This window comes from Phocoena phocoena, chromosome 7 (genome assembly GCF_963924675.1).
Source record: "Phocoena phocoena chromosome 7, mPhoPho1.1, whole genome shotgun sequence".
NCBI lineage: Eukaryota > Metazoa > Chordata > Mammalia > Artiodactyla > Phocoenidae > Phocoena > Phocoena phocoena.
The window spans coordinates 95,605,937-95,624,581 of NC_089225.1; the positions used below are offsets into that span (position 1 = coordinate 95,605,937).

Consider the following 18,645-nt stretch of genomic DNA (forward strand, 5'->3'; position numbering starts at 1 on the left):
CAGAGGCCATAGCTGCTGAGGACATGCAGCCGCACAGGTGTGCCAGACCCCAAGACTGCCTGCCCCACACAGATGGCCTCAACAGACCAGCTGTGCCCCTTGGGTGCCCAGGTCGCACACAGCAGCTCCAGGACCCTCCCTGGCACCTCCTCCCTCTCCCCAAAGACAGTGAGACCTGTAGGAAACTAAGCCCCCAAAATATAATCTCCCAATGAAAGCAATTTAAATAACTTATGTGTGCACATGCCGGTGTACACATAGGTGTCTGTGGGAATAGAGAGGCATCGCAAGAGTCCAGATTGGTGGCCCACCCCTATGCTCCACCCTAACCCTGAGATGCCCAACAGACAAATACAGCAGAGGGGACAAATATGTACAGACACAGACACCTAGCCGTGGTGTAGGTCTAGGCCTGCATGCCCCTGTGTATCCCTCTTTCTCTCATTACACACACACACGCACGCACGCACAGAGGTATCTTGCAACTTTGAATGTGATTAATTATGGAAGAATGAGCCCAGCCTCAGAGACCACTGTCCGTGGAATGACCACGAAGCCTCTCCAGCCCACAAGTTTGCATGAGTTTGCCCAGCGGGTACAGCAGAGGCACAGGTGGACCAGTGAAAGGAGGTGAAGGGGACAAGGGGACAGAGGCGGTGGGAGGTTTCTCTAGGCTCCCCTTAGCACCTCCAACTCCCTAATCACTCCTGTCCTCAGTCCCCAGGCATCTGGCCCGTCTGAGACAGACAAGTGGGTGGCCCTGAAGCCAGGCAAGGCTTGGCTTCCTGAGAGAAGAATTCCTCACATTTCTCCGCCTCTGGGCACGGAGGAAACCTCTAACTTATCCTCCTTGCCCCGGGCTCTCTCGGGGTTGGCCAAGGGGAGAAGGGGAGGGAAAGAAGAATGCGAACAGAAACATGTGGCAGAACCCAACTCTAGCCCCAGCCCAGATGGCTTCATCCCAAACAGGGTGCTGGCCAGGATCCTGGCTATTTGGACCCACAGGGAATTGGAGCAGGTGTGAAGGTGGGGGGTTAAGACCAGGGAGAGACATTCCACGAGTCATAAAAGGCACAGAGCTATCTCGAGCAGATTGCCCTGGGCTTGCACTGTCCAAATATGGTAGCCATGAGCCACATGGGACTATGGAGCACAGGCGGTGTGGCCAGTCTAAACAAAGTTGTAAGTGCAAAACACACAGTGATTTCAAACTTGTATGAAACAAGAATGTGAAGTATCTCTTTATACTGATTACATGTTGAAATGATATTTTAGATCCTTGGGGTTAAATAAAATCTATTAAAATTAATTTCACCAGCCTCTTTTTAGATTTTATTTTAAAAGATTGTAAGATATCTCATTAATATTTTTATTTCGATTTACCTATTGAAATTATAATACTTTGGATATTTTGAGTTAAATTTAAAAATCATTACAATTAATTTCTCTAGTTTCCTGTATGTTCTTCAATAGAGCTATTAGTAAATTCTCCAGTGCAATCATGGCTCATGTTATTTTTCCACTGGACAGCACTGCTCTAGGGACAGCCATGGCATCCACTCATAGCTTCAGCCTCCTGTGTGTCCAAGATGGTAGCCAACACGAGTTCTGTTGCCACAGGGGCCAGGTACTAGTGTCACATTCCTCCCCTCTGCGGGACAGCCGACCACCAGGAGAACGCATGGGCAGCTCCAACTCCCCTGTCCTCACCCTCCTCCCCTCTCAGCGGGACAAATGAATAGCCTGGGCAGGGCCCACCTAATCTGATCCTGGAGCATCGCCAGCCTCTCTACCTCTGCCGACCCAGGCCTCTCACAGGGACCCTGAGTCCTTCACAGCCTGGTACTGCTTTCCATCACTGCTTTCCCAGGCCTCCTCCAGCTCCTCCTCATGTCTCTTCTACCACAAAAAGGAACACCGCCCCTCTCCTGGGCTCACCCAGGTCTTCTCTTTGGGTAAAAATGTCTCTGCCCTTCAGGGATTTGCCTCTCCTGTGAGAGCATCAGAGGGATACAGACTAAAGGCTCCTGTCTGGAAGCCAAGGGATGAATGAGATGGGGATATGGTCAACCTGAGGCTTCTGAGCCTTTCTTTCCTCGGTGGAACCTAAATAGGTTGCCTGAAGTGGAAGAGGTACCTGGATGCAGACAAAAATGGGGATCAGAAGCATGAAGGTCAAGGGGTGTCTCAGAGACACACCAGCAGGGCACAAAGGGTCCCTTTAGGATGGGGGATGTTTTGCACATAGGATGCGAAGACTCTCAGCAACCAGCAAACTCCATAACGTGGGAGCCCACGGGCCCCACAGTAGGTCAGTACGGATCCCAGGACTGCGGCTGCTGCATCCTTAGACGTGTGAGCGTGGACGGCAGAAAAGAATAGAAGCGGGGGAGGGAAGCTGGAGTAAAATGAGCCATAGGGATGGGAAGCGGCAGGTTCTGGCCCCTCCCAACTTTGCCTGCACCCCCAAACCTGGGTGCTCACACAGGCCAGAGGGGACCCAGGGAAGGCAGGCTGAGTGTGAAGTTCTTACCCCCACTGGACGGTGGGCTGGTCGGGGAGGTTCTCTCCATCTCCTCAAAGGCCTCCTTGTAGCTGTGCAGATGGGGCTGCGGAAGAACAAGGGAGGAAAACAGTGGCTGTGACCCTGAGGAGGAGGGGCTCCCAGTTAACCAGCCTGACCACCGCCCTCCCCTGGTAAACACAGAGGTCAGAGGGAGATCCTCACCAGCCGTGAGCCCAACAACTCCTCACAGCCAAGAGAATAGAAAGTGGCTATTTGCAAGGCCATGGTCCAGCAGCACCTGCCTTGGGAATATTTCACAACAGGGCCAAAGAGAAGGCGTTGAGGGCAGGTTACGGAAGGCAAGAGAGAAAAGATGTCCAAACGCCATTTATATCCAGAATGACTTGTTAACCAGGATTTTATCAAATATGGGCCACTCGCATCAGAATCTTCCAGGGTGCGTGTTTAAAATGCAGATTCTTGGGCCCCATCCCAGGTCTAATAGGCTAGAATCTCTGGAGGGGGACTTGGGGGATCTACATTTTTAGTAGATTCCCTGGTGATTGTTATGCTCGCTAAAGTTTAAGACCTACTTCCTCAGACTACTGAACGTCTCAGAAATACAAACAATTTGACATTGAAATTTGATCTCCCAAGAAAACCACACGCCTAGAAAGGGCTCAAAAACAAAGTCAGTCTCTAGGATCTGGCTTGGAGTTTAGAGACTATGGTCACCTACATCATACCCAGGATCCTTACCACCCTACTAAGGGGTGCCCTTTAGGAATCAAGAAGGGAACCTCAGTCTCTGTTCATGGAAGAAGTAGGGGCATAAAAGCTATTTAGGGAAGGAAATGGGCTCCAGATTCCACAAGCCTGAGAGGAGACCTAGGATGCAGGGAGGAAAAATTACTGAGTTTACTGACAGGTCATTGCAGCCCAGTTAACCATCAAGTTCCTCAATAGTTCAGGTGGGCTCCGCTACACTCTGTGGCCCCAGGATACGGTCCCAGGACTCACCTCTTTGGGCCGCCCTCCAGGATTGAGAGCGATGGTGAGAGCCAGCTCTGGGGAGACGCACTGGACAGGGGAGCGAACCCCAGGACTACGGGGGGATGCAGGTTCTGGTGACTGGTTCTCGTACTGCCCATCGCTGGCCGCCCGCCTCCGGAGAGGTGCTGGGGGCTCTGCAGGCTGCTTCTCCCGAGCTTGCACCCCTGGGAGGAATGGCAGGACACAGAGGGCACTGAGTGTAATGTGGGGAAAGGATCCGTCGGGCCTAATTCCCCCAGAGAAGGCAGTGCATCTTAGCCCTGGGGGCCCAGCTGGAGCTGGGCTTGTCTCCCCTCAGTACATCCTCCCACCAGCCTCCCTCTGCCCACACCCCGGTTTCTCTGCAGGGTGGGGGATCGGCTTAGATTGGCTGGCCTTCACCACGCATCTCCACTCTGCACAGGGTTGGGGCTCAGAGCACAAAGGACTGATACAAGAAACAGATGTCAACTTCTTCCAAGCCCCGGAGGCAGAGGGCCAGAGCTTCCAGGCAAAAGAGGGAAGGTGGAGGGAGGAGAATCAGTCTCCAAGGCGACTGCATCAACCAACAAGCAACACCAGGCCCGTGGGGAAGACTTTTGGAAAGAATGAATGATGCATCATCTTGCAAATGGTGCTCCCGAGAAGAAACCAAGAAATGACTAAGTCTTGTCACAGTGTCCCCAGCCCCAGCTAGCCCCCGGAATACTGCTGGCCTTCTCTGGGATGGCCCAACCCTCATCCAGTGCACCTCTGAAAGCTCCTTGCCGCTTCCTTTATGCCGGCCCCTTATCTGTTCACCCTTCTCTTGCCCCAAAAATGGCCCAGGTTCCAGCCTGCCTCTCCCAGCAGAGCAGCAGGCAAAGAGCCTGAAGCCATGCTCCCCATCTGCTTCTGTGCACTTCCCTTCCATTCCGCAGGCCTGGGGATGTTGTTAATCTCACCCTCCTCCCTTCCCACTCCCTCTTCCCACAGCTGGGCTGCCGCACGAAACCCATTGCCTCACTGAGCTGGCTCCAGAATCCTAGAGAACTTATTCCCCGGGGCCCAGAGGCCAAGACCCAGCCTGAGGGCGGGCCCCTTGCCCTCATTATCCTGCAGGAGGAAATTCCCAGCCCTACTTTCACCACCACCCAAGGGGGCAGGTGAGAAGAGGTGCTGGGAATTATCAAAGGTCTTATGAGACCCTGGCCACAGCAGCCTCAGGCCAGCACTTGTGGGCAGACCAACCGCCTCGTGGCACACGTACACACAACACACACACACACACACACACACACACGCACACACAGCTGGCCCCAGGAACACGCCAGCTCAGCCAAGCAGAAATCACCCTAATTCAGACTGAATCACCATGTACCCTCCACAGTGGGGTCTGCATGGCCCTGGGGGCCCTTCAGCTCCAGCCTGGAGCAGCCACTAAGGCTGTCATGACAAGCACAGGCTGGGAAGCCTCCCTACTTGTCATGAACAGCAGGCTGCCGGCTGCCAAGTCTAGGGATGGACGCATACTCTCAAACACTCACACCATCACTCCAAGTCATGCACTCATATTATCTCATGATTAGGAGCCCCGTCTGGAGAGCACATGTAAACGCAGAAGGTAGCTGGGTGGGGCAGTGTTCTTTATTTTTCGGGGGGGTGGGCATGTTCTGGGGCTCCACTTCGGGCTCTTCGTTAATCAGAGGCAACCTGCCTACCATCTCAACTGAGGAAAAAAGAGCCCTGGCTAAAGACAGTAAACCAGACTCACAACTGCTTTACTTAAAGCAAATAAACCCCTTGCCTCGACGGACCTTTATTTTCAGAATAGAAAAATGGGGATCGCAGAGTCCTAACCAGGGGCTGCTATGATCATCAACACGGATGAAAGACGGGGCCTGGCTCTGAAGGGTGGGGCAGCAGCCGGGACCCTACAGCAATCCCAGGCTGCCAGCCCTCAGAGAAGCAGTCTGCACCCTGACCGGCCCTGTCCTTGGCCATGCTCCCCCCACCATCGAGCCCCCTTCCCCCTCAGGCCTCCGGGGCAGCTTGGTCCAAAGCCGCTGCTGGTTCCACTCCTGGCAAAAACATTAGAGAGAAAGAGACGTAGCCATTGATTTTCTAATAATAACCGTGACAAAGGAGGCCCATTTGGGAAAGGCCCTTGGGGTTTGGAACCAACTTCAGCCCCAAGGTTAAAAGAAACGCATTAGGGCTGCTCTCAGTTCCGGCTGGCCCAGACCCGCAGCCTCTTTCTGGCAGGTACCCGTGCCTCTGCAAGGGGTGGCCAGTTTCCCTGTTTGGGGATCCGATATCTGCCCTTGAAAATTGGGTCTGTTTCAATTCGAGGCCCTAAGTCTCCCAGAGGGACAGAGAACATTCTCCCCGTTGCACCCAGAACATCCCCCACATTCTGGGGATGCAGAGGGTTGCAGCGGCCCAGAGAAGAGGCAGGACCGTTGGAGGGGCTTCTGGGCTTTGGAGGATGCGAGACCTGGCCCAAGGCAGTCAGACACTTGAGGGTAATCACACCTCTCCAAGCCGCCTCTCCACCACCACTGGAGTGGGACCGGCTCTGTCCAGAGGCAGGGGGGATGGACAGGTTGCCGTCCAAAGAGCTAGGGTCCTGCAGGGCAGAGCCTCCCTCTGCAGAAGGGGGAAGACCCGGCATACCACTCCCACGGGGACAGCCCCTCTCCCGCAGAGCGCCCACGGCCCCAGTGGCCAGCCTGGGCCTCTCACATTGTTTGAACACAGTGTCCCACTGTTGTCCGCCTTGGCAGTCCCAGATCTGCCCCGGAGCGCCTGGAGAGCCATGTTCCCTCTCTCTTGTCTCTCTCTACGGGAGGGGAGACGGGCCATGGCAGAGGGCAGAGAAGAGAGCCCCATTGTTCTTCAGCCAAGCTGGGACGTCGTCTGGACACAAGCTGACAGCCAGTGTCAGAGAGAGAACACCACTCCCTCATGTCCCAGAGGCTGACGGATAATAAAAATAGACCCCCACTCCCCACCGGCCTCCTCCCCTCCCCCACCCCCGACCCCAGGACTTTCTTGGTCTCCTGGCCCCGGCCCCGCTCTCAGGGCCTCCATCTACATGCCCCGCTCCCTGCACACACACAGGCACACGCGTACACACACACGTACAGACACGTGTGGGCGGCGCACGCAGCCTTAGCCTGGCAGGAACAGTGGTGGGTCACAGTCACCCTCAGAACCTCCATGCTCAGCCCTTCCCCAGCAGAAGAACAGGGGCCAGAGGAAGCTCACGAAGAAAGGGGGAAAGAGAGGCAGGCAAGGGACTCTGGAAGGTCCTCCCAGGAAAGCTGGTGAGTCCAGCCCTCTAGCCCCGGCAGCACGAGGAGCGGCCAGAAAGTGGCCTTTGGATTAATAACGTGCTACATCCAGAAGCCCTTTGTCATCCTCCAAGGGCTGCTCACACACTGTGGGCATCGGACCTTCCCCTCCTCCTGGAGGACAGTGGTCACCTCAGCCCGGGGCCTCCACATTGACCACCAGACCTGAAGAGCAAGGGATCGGAGCAGCCCCGTCTCCCGGGGTCCTCCCTCTGCTCCCCAGGACGGTATTGTGCTCCGGGGAACAGCTGGCTCCAAGGCTCCCCTAAAGTGGGCTGGAACTGAGGCTGTGACCCCCTTCATCTCACACACACACACACACACACACACACACACACACACACGGGCAATTCTAGGGGCTGTAGCCCTAACACACATCAATACACCTGGTTAATAGATGGAGCATGGCTGCCCACCACCCCCGAGTTCCATGGACATACGCCCTGGTGTCAGGCTTCATCACATGCCTCCCCTACCCGCCCCAGGACTGGCCACTTCCACCCCGACAGACCCAGCTCTTCTTTCCAGCCTTCCAATTTCCAAAAAACTGGATTCCTCAGCTCCAGGTGGCGGGGCTGGGTGTCCGACTGCTTGCCTGGGGCTCCAGAAGGGAGGGGATCCGGGAGGCCACCTGCTGGGCCAGGGCACCAGAAAGCCACACGGCAACCACACTAGCAGCCCCAGGGCAAGCCATGCCAGCTCCCCTCAGGACCCCCCAGAACTGCCCAAACCCCCAGGCCCCACCGAACACTGCACTCCCCACCACTGGGCCGAGAAAAGGTGGAGGGACAGGAGAGGAGGGGGACAGGAGGCATTCTGCTAGAACCATCTCCCCATTATCCATGGACTGGGAGAAGGAGGGGCCGTGAGAGCACCAGATATTGCCACTGGGAGTCAACAGTTCCCACCCCACCCCACCCCCAAGGCTTTTCCCGGAACTGCTCAAGGCCACGGCCTGGGGTAAGCCTGAGTACACCGTCTTCTCCCTGCCCTGGGCCTCTGGGCTCTGAGGAGCAGAGAAAGGATGAGGTGATTCCCTCCCCAGAGCTAAAAGTCTAGGGGTTGTGTGTCCAAGAGCTGGTGGGAGATGCTAGTGGATGACATCGCCCTCTAACAGAGCAACGTGACTCTTGATGGAGGGTCCACCATGTTGGGGCACATCAAGCCACCATGCAAAAGGCACGTGGCAAGGCTACGATCCTCCATTTGTCACATTGGGAGACAGAGCTCTGAGCAGTTCAGAGACTTGCCCGGGAGTGTCACAGAGGAGGTCACAGGAAAAGCCAGGACCACACCCAGGGCTTCTGACTCTTGGCCATGGGTCCTAGCATCAGAGATTCAGGATGAGGTCAGAGGGGGTGCCCTGTCCCCAGGGAGTGCTGTACTCCAGAATGGACAGTGCAGCAGGTGGCAGGGCACCACTCTGCGTCTTGTGCCCGCTGGTCCACGCAGAGCTCGGCCTGGCTCCTGCTGAGGCTCTTGCCGGGCAGCCCAGGTGATCTGGCCAAGGTAGCTGGGGAGCCGGGCTGTCCCAAACCCTCACTGAGCACCCTTGTTGCAAAGGCCTGCGTGCCCACGGGGGGGCTGAAAGTTCACCTAGTCACCCCGGACCCTGTTCCCAGCAGGGAAGGCCAAGGCTGGAAGCATCAGGCCGTGTCCATGCAGAAGTGGGAGCACCCACTCATGCAGAGAGGAGGGAGGCAGGAGGAAGAAGGGGGCAGTGAGAAAAGAGGTGGGGGGCAAAGAGAGAAAGAGATGGAGAGAACAGAAGAGGGAGAGGAAGGAAAGTGAGGAGGAAATGGGAAATGAGGAGGTAGAAGAAAGTGGGCAAAAATTTGGAGGAACAGCACATGAAGGAGGAAGGGAAAAGAAAGAAACGGAGAGCTCAGGTAAGTCATAAAGGGGGAAGCGGGGAGAGGAACCAACCAGAGAGAGAGGAAGATCGGAGCCGGTGGAGAGGAGGGTGCCCGGAGCCGACACTCTGCCCAGTGCCCTGCAGCCTGGCGTTGTACGCTGCTCCCCACCCCACCCCGGGGAGCCGGCAGCGGGGAGGCAAGCAGGGAAGGGGGGGGGCGGGGGGGGGAGGACACCAGGCAAGGAAGGCACCACGCCCACGGCACAGGGGACAGATGGACACGGGACACACAAAGAACGCCAGGGACAAGGCATTTAACAAGACGAAACAAAACAAAAACAAAGAGAAAATCAAGGTTAGTCAGTGTTCTGAGTCTGGGTTCTGGCCACAGGCTGGAGGGAGGCGGGCAGGGTGTCAGACAAGATGAGAGGGTGGATCTAGGGTCTCGTTTCTCCAAAGGGCAGGTGGACTTTCTGCTGTCCAGCAGGATGCCACCCACCTCTCTCTTTTCCAACCCCAGCATGGAGCAGGAAGGTGCCAGCCTGGGACCAGGAGATTTCAATCCTGTGGCCCCATACCTCACCCGCCCTCACGGTCAACACGACCTCATCCCAGGACCTTTCTCCTCTCACGGTCACCTGCTTCTTCCTGGGTTCGGCAGTGACCCTGCCAGTCTGAACCCGAGGGTCATCTTCCGGAGCATCGGGGCATCCCTTGGCCGTTCGTTCTTCCATCACACCCTTCTTAGTAACCCTCTTCCACGGGAGCCACTTAGGATTTTCTACTCCTGCCCCAAACTGCTGGGTGCCACCGAAAAGTCCTTAAGATGAGCCTGCTGGACGCACCGTAAGGACCTGTGAGGTCCTTTTATTCCCCCCAGCTGACTCCAATCGCTCTCACAACACAGGGGCCATGCAGTGACCAATATCACCCTTTCCTGGCTTCCAGAGAACCACACCCTTTGAGTTTCCTCCACTTCAAAAGCTGCTCCATACCAGTTTCTTTGCTGGTTCCTCCTCCTGTCTCAAATTACTAAGTGTTCAAGGCTCCAGAACTCAGTCCTTCTCTATCTGTGCTCACCCCCTCCCTAGGTGATATCATGCAGTGCCTTACTTCACATGACATCATATACTGACAACTCCCACATTTCTAAGCTCCAATCTCTCCCTCATAAACTCCTGACTCATACATCCAACTGTCTTGGACATTTCATGAGCACCTCAAATCTAATGTGGCCAAAATCACACTTCTGATATCCCCTCTAAGCCTGCTCTTCCCACATTCTTATCCATCTCAATAAAGAGCAACTCCATCTTTTAGATGCTCAGGCCAGAAACCTTGACTTTTCCTTCTCTCACATCCCATGTCTAGTCTCTCTGTAAATCTTGATGGCGACACCTCCAAAATACATCTACAATCTGAGTATGTCTCACCATCTCCAGATACCATCCTGATCAAAAGCACCAGCCTCCTAACTGGTCTCCCTCCTTCCATCCTGGCCACACTGATGTTTTTAGAACAAGTCAGGTGATGTCACTCCTCTGCCCAAATCCTTCCTAAGGCTTCTCACACCCTGCAGAGTATAAGCCAGAGGTCTTATGATCACCTACGAGGCCCACAGAAAGCTGGTCCCCATTCTCATTCCCTCTCTGATTTCGGGCCCCCTACTTTCCCCATATCAGGCACATTCCCGCCTCAGGACCTTTGCACTTGCTATTCCATCTGGCACATTCCCTCCCTGCCCAGGGAAGCCTTTTCCCTGACCATCCTACCACCACCCCCCACAAACCTTCACCCCTCATTGGCATTTCACTGCTTTATTTTATCTCTATGGCACTTATCACCCATCTGACATATTATATGTATATTTGCTTATTTGTTTATTGTCCATTTCCACCTCTTAAAAAAAGGATCTTTATCTCTTTTGTTTACCACCATTTTTCCAGAACCTAGGCTAGCACGTAGCATAGATTAAGGGCACACATTGAATGAATGATGGAATGGGCCTTGATCTCATCTCCTATTTCCATGATGAAATATAAAAATTGCGTTCTCAATTCAAGTTCCCAAGGCTTGACACCAGTATCTCCCTATATCTGTATCCATCCTCTATTCTTATTTCATGAAGAGGTACCTCAGCTCCTGGTTGAGCCTAAAGTATCCACCTGGGTCCCTAAGCCTAACTCCCCTTACCTCCTTAGAGACCTATTCTATCAATTTCTTTCTCTTCTATCTTTTTCTTCTCCCTCTTCCCTCCATATTCAACCTCTCTCTCCTCCCCCTCTAAAAACATTCTCATGGCTCCTATATTCACAGAAAGAAGTTCTCAGTATCTTGCTACCCTCTTTAGCTACCACCCTCTTCCCTTTTATCACAAAGCCACTCAAAAGAGTGGTTGATATGCTGTCTGCACCCTCTCATCTCTCACTCCTCAATCCCTGTCTGGTTTCTGTCACCACCACTCTATTGAAAATATGCCTTTGAAAATCACTGGGGCCACCTAATTGGCAAAAGCCCAGTGAATTTTCCTGAGTCCTTGTCATGCTCTCTCCACAGTGATATTGCTAACCTCCCACCCCTCCTCCTGGAAACCCTTTACTATTCTGACTTCTGTGATGACCGGCTGTCCTAGTGTCCTCTCTCTGGACTGAACATTTGTTCTTAGTCCCCCGTAGGACCTCCATTCCCTCGTGGCCATTTCATTCCAAGTTCTTTTCTCTCCATGCCCTCTGACATATCAAGATCTCATCCATGCCCAGAGCTTTGACCTTTACCTTTGTGAAAATGACTCCCAAATCTATAGCTCTTTCCACTCTTTTGAGCTCCAATTCCGGATGTCTGATTGCCTTCCATACATCTCTACCTGGAGGCTCCACTGTCACTCAAATTCGACATATCTAACACTGAGGTCTTCATCTTACACCAGACCTGCTCCTCCTGATAACTTCTGGCTTATTAATGGAACCATCATTCTCTTTCTATTCATGGAGCCTCAGAATTATCTTTGATGTCTTCCTCTTCTTCACCTACTACATCCAATCAACTTGTAAACGCATCAGTTCTCATCCCACCACAGCACCCTTGGCACCCATCTCTTCTTTTTCATTTCCATGGTCAGCACCCTAACTCAGCCCCCATCACCTAGGTTAGCCAATAAGCTCCTAGCATCTCCCAGCTCAAAGTCTCTCCCTTTTTGTATCCTTTCTGCCCAGACCCACTAGATACATCTTCCTAAACTACAGCCCTGATCATGGCATCCTCTCCTAAACAGAGTAATGGCTTCCTATACTGCCACTAGGTAAGATTCAGGCTCCTTAGTCTGGTATTACAACCAAACAGACGCAGGCCCCAGGCTACCTTTCTTGGCTCTCTCTCACACAGCCTGTATGCTCTCAATCCACTCTATTCTTCAAACATGCCTTAAGTTTTCCTGTCTTCATTATGACCCCTCTCTCTCCAATGACCTCACCCATTTTCAAAGTCCTACCCATCTTCCAAGGCTCTGTAAAAGCCACGCTCAACAAAGAGCCTCCCCAATCTCTCCAGCTGACAGTGAGCTTCCCTTTTTCTTCATTCCCACAGAACTTTCTTCATACCTCTCTTATTACAAATAACTTCATTTTAAAGTTCCAGTTCTTTTTCCCCTTTCTAAACTCTAGACTCCTTCAGGATAAGATCAACTTCTGATTTCCAATATGCATTGAAATCTCTACCTCTAGAGACACCTGAGATCAGTACAGTCACAGAATCAGGATCATAAGATAACTTGATTGGACTCAACAACTATGACTCTTATTTCCTTTTCTTGTCTTATTGCACTGGCTGGGATATCCAGTACAATGTTAAATGATAGTGGTGATAACAGGCATCTTTATTTTGTCCCTGGTGTAATGCGAATGCTTCTAATTCTCATGTTTCACAAGAAAGTGTGACATGTGCTACAGTACCTACCCTTTGTCAAATTAAGAAAACTAACCCTACATACTCTGAGTGCTAAGCTGAAATAAGACGTAAGGAGTAGTTGGATCAAAGTGGGATGAACCAAGGACATAGAGCTGAGGTATAACAGCCTCAGTTGACAGCCAAGGAAAAAAAGCAGACTTGAGGGAGAAAGGCCAGGAGAAACCAGATCATACTGATGACCATATAGAGGTTCTCCCTCAGATCTGAGGTTACTCATGTTGAAGCTTACATTCCAGCTTCTTGCAGAAGAATGTAAAATGAGAAGAAAAAGGCAGTGCTGAAAGTCTATCCCTTGGCTCCTAGACTGTTCTACAAATTAATCCTGCCGGTGCATCTTTATCTACACAAGCACTGCAGATAGGGCTACTGAAGAAGTTGTGCAAGCAGGACCTGCTGACATAAGAAATACTGTTCATGACAGGGCATGGACCCAAGAGGTCCTCTGTAGCCCTGGAGACCAAATATAACTGTCCCCTCTACGCATCTTATCCCTTCTCCTGACTGAGTCACTCACAGTTGGTGGAGGAGATGACAGCAGGGTTGGAGGACACAGGTACTGTGCCAACAATATCCCTCCCTCCATATGACTTCTTGGCAGCCAAAACCTGAGCAGCTACAGGATATGGAGGTTGAGAAGCAAGACCTCAGAAACTGGTAGGAGAGAAAAGGATGGGGTGAAAGCCACTACAAGATGGACATCCTTCTAGGGCCATTAAAGTATGGCTTCCTTCTGAGCAAGCTCTGGGAGAGCTATACAGAGGGTTCTGTGAAAAGGAGGAAACTCATCCTGCTCCCCCAGAGAAAAGCCCCTTGGATCCTGCCCATTATTAGACTAGAGTGTCACTATTCCTCAGGCCACCACCCCAACTCTGTAAAATATTGAGAGGGCCCATTCCTCTCCCTTCAACAAAACCAGGAGGAAAATGGTTTCTGCTGACAAGCCAGGTACTCCTTATCTCATGGGCCCAGATGTAGACAAAAGTAGAAGACACCAGCCCCACGGGGACCCCCATGAAGCATTTCACCCCTCAGGTTATAGAGCTACTCATCTTATGTTTTGACTCTTGGGTAAAGACAATGAGGTGATGCTACCAGGGCAGGTGAAGTCCTTGATTGCCAATTTCCAGAGTGTGAATACCGCCATTATGGCCAATTTCAAGTTACCAAATAGTTGAACTGGGGGCTGTGCTCTGCTCTGAAATACAGGAGCAGGGAGTCCATGCCGCCACACCAGGTCCTGGACTCAAACCCAACAGCCAACTGGCCTGGCCCCAGCTACTTCCCTAAACCCACCATCCATCCTCAGGGACGGTGTCTCCCTTCCTCCCTGTAGCTGGCATGGTGACTCAGCTTCCCCTAAATTTAGGAAAAGGGACAGAAGGCAGAGTCAGCTGCCCAGGCTCCCCTTCTGCTCCCTGACTACCCACCACCCTGTCAGCTGAGGGGCTTGGCACAAGGTCCCCCTCGCCCCAGGCTCTGGTCCACCCTGGTCTGGGCTTCACCTCCACAATAAAACCAACTCATAGGATTTCCCGCCCAGTTTGGCTGCCCCCACGGAATGGTCACAGGCTTAGGCCAGAGGGAAGGAAGGGAGCCCTTCCTGCCCCTCCCAACATGGCCCTGGACACTCTGCCATTTCTTGCCTTTATCTCCCCAGTAAGCTCATCTGGTTGCCCCACTCTGTCTCCTCTCTCTGGAGCATAAGTCCATTCTCTGATAGGAAATGGGGCTCTGTTTCTCAGTGCCTGCTTCCCATACAGAGCTGGTCCTAAAGCAAGGACTAGCAGGACAGCTGAACAAGAAGATGGACCTTGGCCTCCCCAGAAACGGAGAAATATCCTGAAAGGACACACCAGGGTTGAACACTCAGATGGAACCCAAGGGCTTCAGGATACCCTCTCAGGCATTGCTGTGCCTCTGGGAGGGCTCAAAAGGGAACTGGAGTCCACAGAGGCCTCCCTCCAACCTTCTCCAGGCCTTCTCCACTGCAGGCAGCTGCAGAGAGCATCTCCTCTCTGCCTAGAAAATTTGTACTCCAGCCCTGGAGTCACCACCTCCAGGAAGCTTTCGCTGATTGCCCTAGGTGGGAAACCTTGCTTTCCCAGGCTCTGGGGCTTTGTTCCCCACTTCTGTTGTAGTACACATTGCTCTCTGTTAGAATTATCTGTCTGTGTACCTGCTCCCTCACTAGAACGAAAATTCCTGATCTTTGAACCTCAGTGTCTGGCTTGGAGCCTAACAGGCAATGAATGCAGCAAGGGATGGCTGTCATGTGGGCTCCTGACAGCCTCTTCCCCAGGCCAAAGCAGCACCCGCTAAGGCGTGAGGGCTGGGCCTGCACCTCGCTCCAGCAAAACCAGCCACGACCAGAGAGGGAAGGTGTGGAGGGAATAAGGAGGGGATACCCAGAACTCATGGCCCCTGAGGCTCTTACCTGCTACCCGGTGGGCCACAAGCCCCTCCAGGTTCAATGGCTCCTCCTCTGGGGTTCGGGATGGGTCTGAAGTCACCTCCTTCGGTGGAAGCTGAGGCTGAGTGGTGAGGCCAGGGAGAGAGACTGGGGGCAGCTGAGGCCCCGGAGAGCTCTGGGTGTTTGGAAGGAAGGCAGACGAGGAGGAGGCAGCTGGGCTCTTTGGACGGTAACTCTGGTTGGGCCCCGTTAGACACGGCTGATAATCATAAGGTGAGTAAGGCCTGCCAGGAGGGACAGACTCCAGGGAGGCCCGGGGAGCAGGCTCAGGGGTGCCCAAGGAATGCCCACTGGGGATGTAGCCAGATCTGGACTGGGTCAGTGGATGGGACTGGGAGGAAGAGCCAGAGAGGGGCTGGGAGGAGAGCGGGGAAGCACCGGGCCAGGCCCCAGGGACACTCTGGGACTTGTGCAGTGGGGCGGCTGCCGTGGCTGGCTCCAGATCCAGCATCAGCATATTGAGGGCTTCGATGGACTGCTCGATCTCCTGTTGGGAGGCCGCCCGCGGGAACTCGGGAAGGCCAGGCATGGGGGGCTCTGCCAATGGCTGGGGACTGGGCCTGCTGAGCCTGAAGCTCTCCAAGTGGGCTCTTTCCTGCTGGCGAGGAGGTGGGTGAGGCTGCCAGGAATTCAGGCCCCTCTGCACAGCCTCCCTGCTGCTCCCGCCCCTGGCTGGAGCTGGGGGCAGCTGGGGCTTGGTTTCCGGAAAGGACTGAGAGCGGAACATACCGCTGGGGTCATGGCCATAGTGGGAGGTGATCATTGACTGTGGCCAGGCTGGGTGGGGCCCCTCCTGCTGGTAGCCAGCTAAACTCCCCTGTGCAGAGTAGGAGGGTCGCATGGGGGCAGGGTGGCCAGCTTGGGCAGGCAGAGCCCGGCTGGCAGACTCATAGGGGTATCCCCCGCCATTGACTATAGGTTCCACAGGGTAGGGCTTGTCCAGACCGTTGGTCAGTGGAGACAGGGCCTCCAGGTAGCCCCCCTCACTGGTGTTAGTGACCCCATCCAGGGAGGACAGTGTGCCCATGCTGCCCACACTGTGCCCATCCTGGTTGGGCAGCTCATCATCCAGGATGTCTGTCTCCCGCTCAGATGCCAAGGCCCTGCCATTGACGTGAACCTGGGCCGGGACGACATGGCGACCAGAGGAGGGCGCAGCGGGGCCCCCCGCCAGGCGGGACCGGAGATGCTGTGTGTGGTACATGGTGCCTTGCTTCTCTCGCTCCAAGCCAAAGCCACTGAGCAGGCGGTCCAGCTCACGCTTCTCCTTGGGACTCAGGGAAGCAGGGGCACTGGAGGGGCCGGGGGCAGGCTCATCGGTCTTGTCTGTCTTGGTGGAGGCTGTGGAGTTGCCCGAGTCGCTGCTCACGGAGAGGGTGTGCTCCACGTGGTTGGGGGTAGCCGACAGAGTGGGCCGCGTGGCGTTGACGGCCCCGGTGCTGCCGTGCAGGGAGTCCTTCTTCTTCACCTTGGCGTACAGGCTCCCATCCAGGGGTCCCTGCGTGTGGCCCACAACCTCTACAAGAGAGGGACCAGAGGGGAGACAGACAGCAGATGTCAGTGGGAGGCGGGACATCTTCTATTCTCCCGAGGAAAGCAGCTGAAAGCTTCCCTTCCCTGGATCCCCAAAGGGAATCCTCTCAGCACCCCGAGATAGAGCCAAGGTGGCAGAGGGCAAAAGGACAAAAGGACTCTTTCCCCGAGCTTCTGAGCAGAGCCCTCCCCTGCACCCAGGTTCAGGGCCAGGCAGTGGAGTCCAAGGTTGGGCCGGGGTCCTGGGGGCAAGAGGCCCCAGTCCAAAGCCTGGATCTGGCACTGCACTCGTTTCCCAAGGACCTGGGGTGTTGGGCCGAGATGGGGTCCAGCAAAGGTGGCAGGCCCGGTGTTAAAGAGGACACAGTTTCCCTCTGAATGCCAGGGCCCGTGGAGGTTCTGGAAAGGAGCTTCAGGGGCCAAGGGTGGAGGGAGCATCTTAGGGATTGAGGACACAAAAGTAGAAGTTTTCAGCAGGGAGAGGTGCTCCCTGTGCCATTTTGTCTGAGATGGTCTGGGGACCCCATGAGCAATACTTTCTCTGAAAGGAAAAAGTGAGCGCTGGGTGGCTAGAGGCCAAAGGGCTGACTCAGGAACGAAGAACTTCCCTGCCCAGAGGAACTCAGTGATTTCACACCCTGTACAGTCAGCAGTCCAGCTTCCAGCCTTGACACACACACACACACACACACACACACACACACACACACACACACACACACCTCCCTTCCTCCCCCTCCAAGGCAGGCCCCCAACTGGCAAGAAAAAAAGCCCTCTCCCAAACTCCAGCCCAGACACCAACACACTCACACACAGAAAACCAAAAGACATCCAGAGACACACACTCCCACCAGAAATCACCCAAATCAAAAACACCCAGACGCATGCACTCATGGAGTACACCAGACAGCCCCAGCACCGTGGTCAGAAAGAGCAGGTGTGGATACAAATACACAAATACTAATGTTAACAGCTAACATTCAGGGAACACTTTGCTACGTTTACACATACGATATTTCTAATTCTGTGAGTCAGGGTTGTTATGCCTATTTTAAAGACGGAGAAACTGAGACGTGAAACCATTTATTTGCAGACACATAGTACTTGGTAAAGCTGGGATTTTAAATCAGAGCTAATTTAAAATTTTTTAAAAATCTAAATTAAAATCAAAGCTAAAGCAGAACTTCAAAGACCACACAATTTTTTATTATTCTACACTGTCATATCACACACACACACACACACACACACACACACACACAGAATAAACACATAGAAAGTAGCAATACCCCAAAATAAATACTGAAATTTAAAGCCACAAACATTTCAGAAAATACAAGCTCCTACCATGCCCAAGGATCAGCCCTCAGGCCAGAAGTGGCAGCCTCTAAAAATAAACACTCATACAGAAGTCCACGGCCAAAAACAAGTGATCAGACAACCGCAAAACAGGAACATCCTGATCAACACACACACACAACAAACCACAGGCCAACCAAATGACGTCACCCAAGCACTAGCACCGACATGCCCGACAAGGCACATCGTCCACATACACCCCCTGGGGGCTGGAGGCTCTGCCCATTCACTTAACTCTCCAAAACCATCTCTCTGCCCCCAGTTTTCCCTGGGGCTTTGGGGTCTCAGCCAGCAGCAGGCCCCAAGTGACACTGGGCCAGAGTGTTGCCGCAGCCCAGGGCTCACAGGGATGGCGCTGGTCTGAACTGGAAAAGGGTTTTGGCTGAGAAAGGTCTGATTCTCCGAAAACCTGCCCCTTGTTCCGGGACCCCAAAAGGCTACGAAGATGCAGTTATACACATGCTGCCTCTCCCAACTCGCATGGCATCATCCCTAAAGGGGCCGAAATGTAGATGAGAAGCTGCCCCTCATGCTGTGTCCTTCCAAAGAACCGGGCTCCATGTTATACACACAAAAAAGAGACTCTGGCTGG

At 53.7% G+C, this 18,645-nt stretch overlaps 1 protein-coding gene across 2 annotated transcripts in view; it reads right to left on the bottom strand.

The window, feature by feature from the left end:
- The window catches only part of TNS1 (tensin 1), a 224,337-nt gene that overhangs the window by 27,520 nt on the left and 178,172 nt on the right, over positions 1-18,645 (bottom strand). For both annotated transcript variants that reach the window (XM_065880580.1, XM_065880582.1), the window contains 3 exons: positions 15,126-16,679; positions 3,527-3,723; positions 2,534-2,609 (listed from right to left, as the gene is read on the bottom strand). In XM_065880580.1, coding sequence (XP_065736652.1) covers positions 2,534-2,609; positions 3,527-3,723; positions 15,126-16,679 — 1,827 coding nt within the window. The remainder of the gene's footprint in view (positions 1-2,533; positions 2,610-3,526; positions 3,724-15,125; positions 16,680-18,645) is intronic.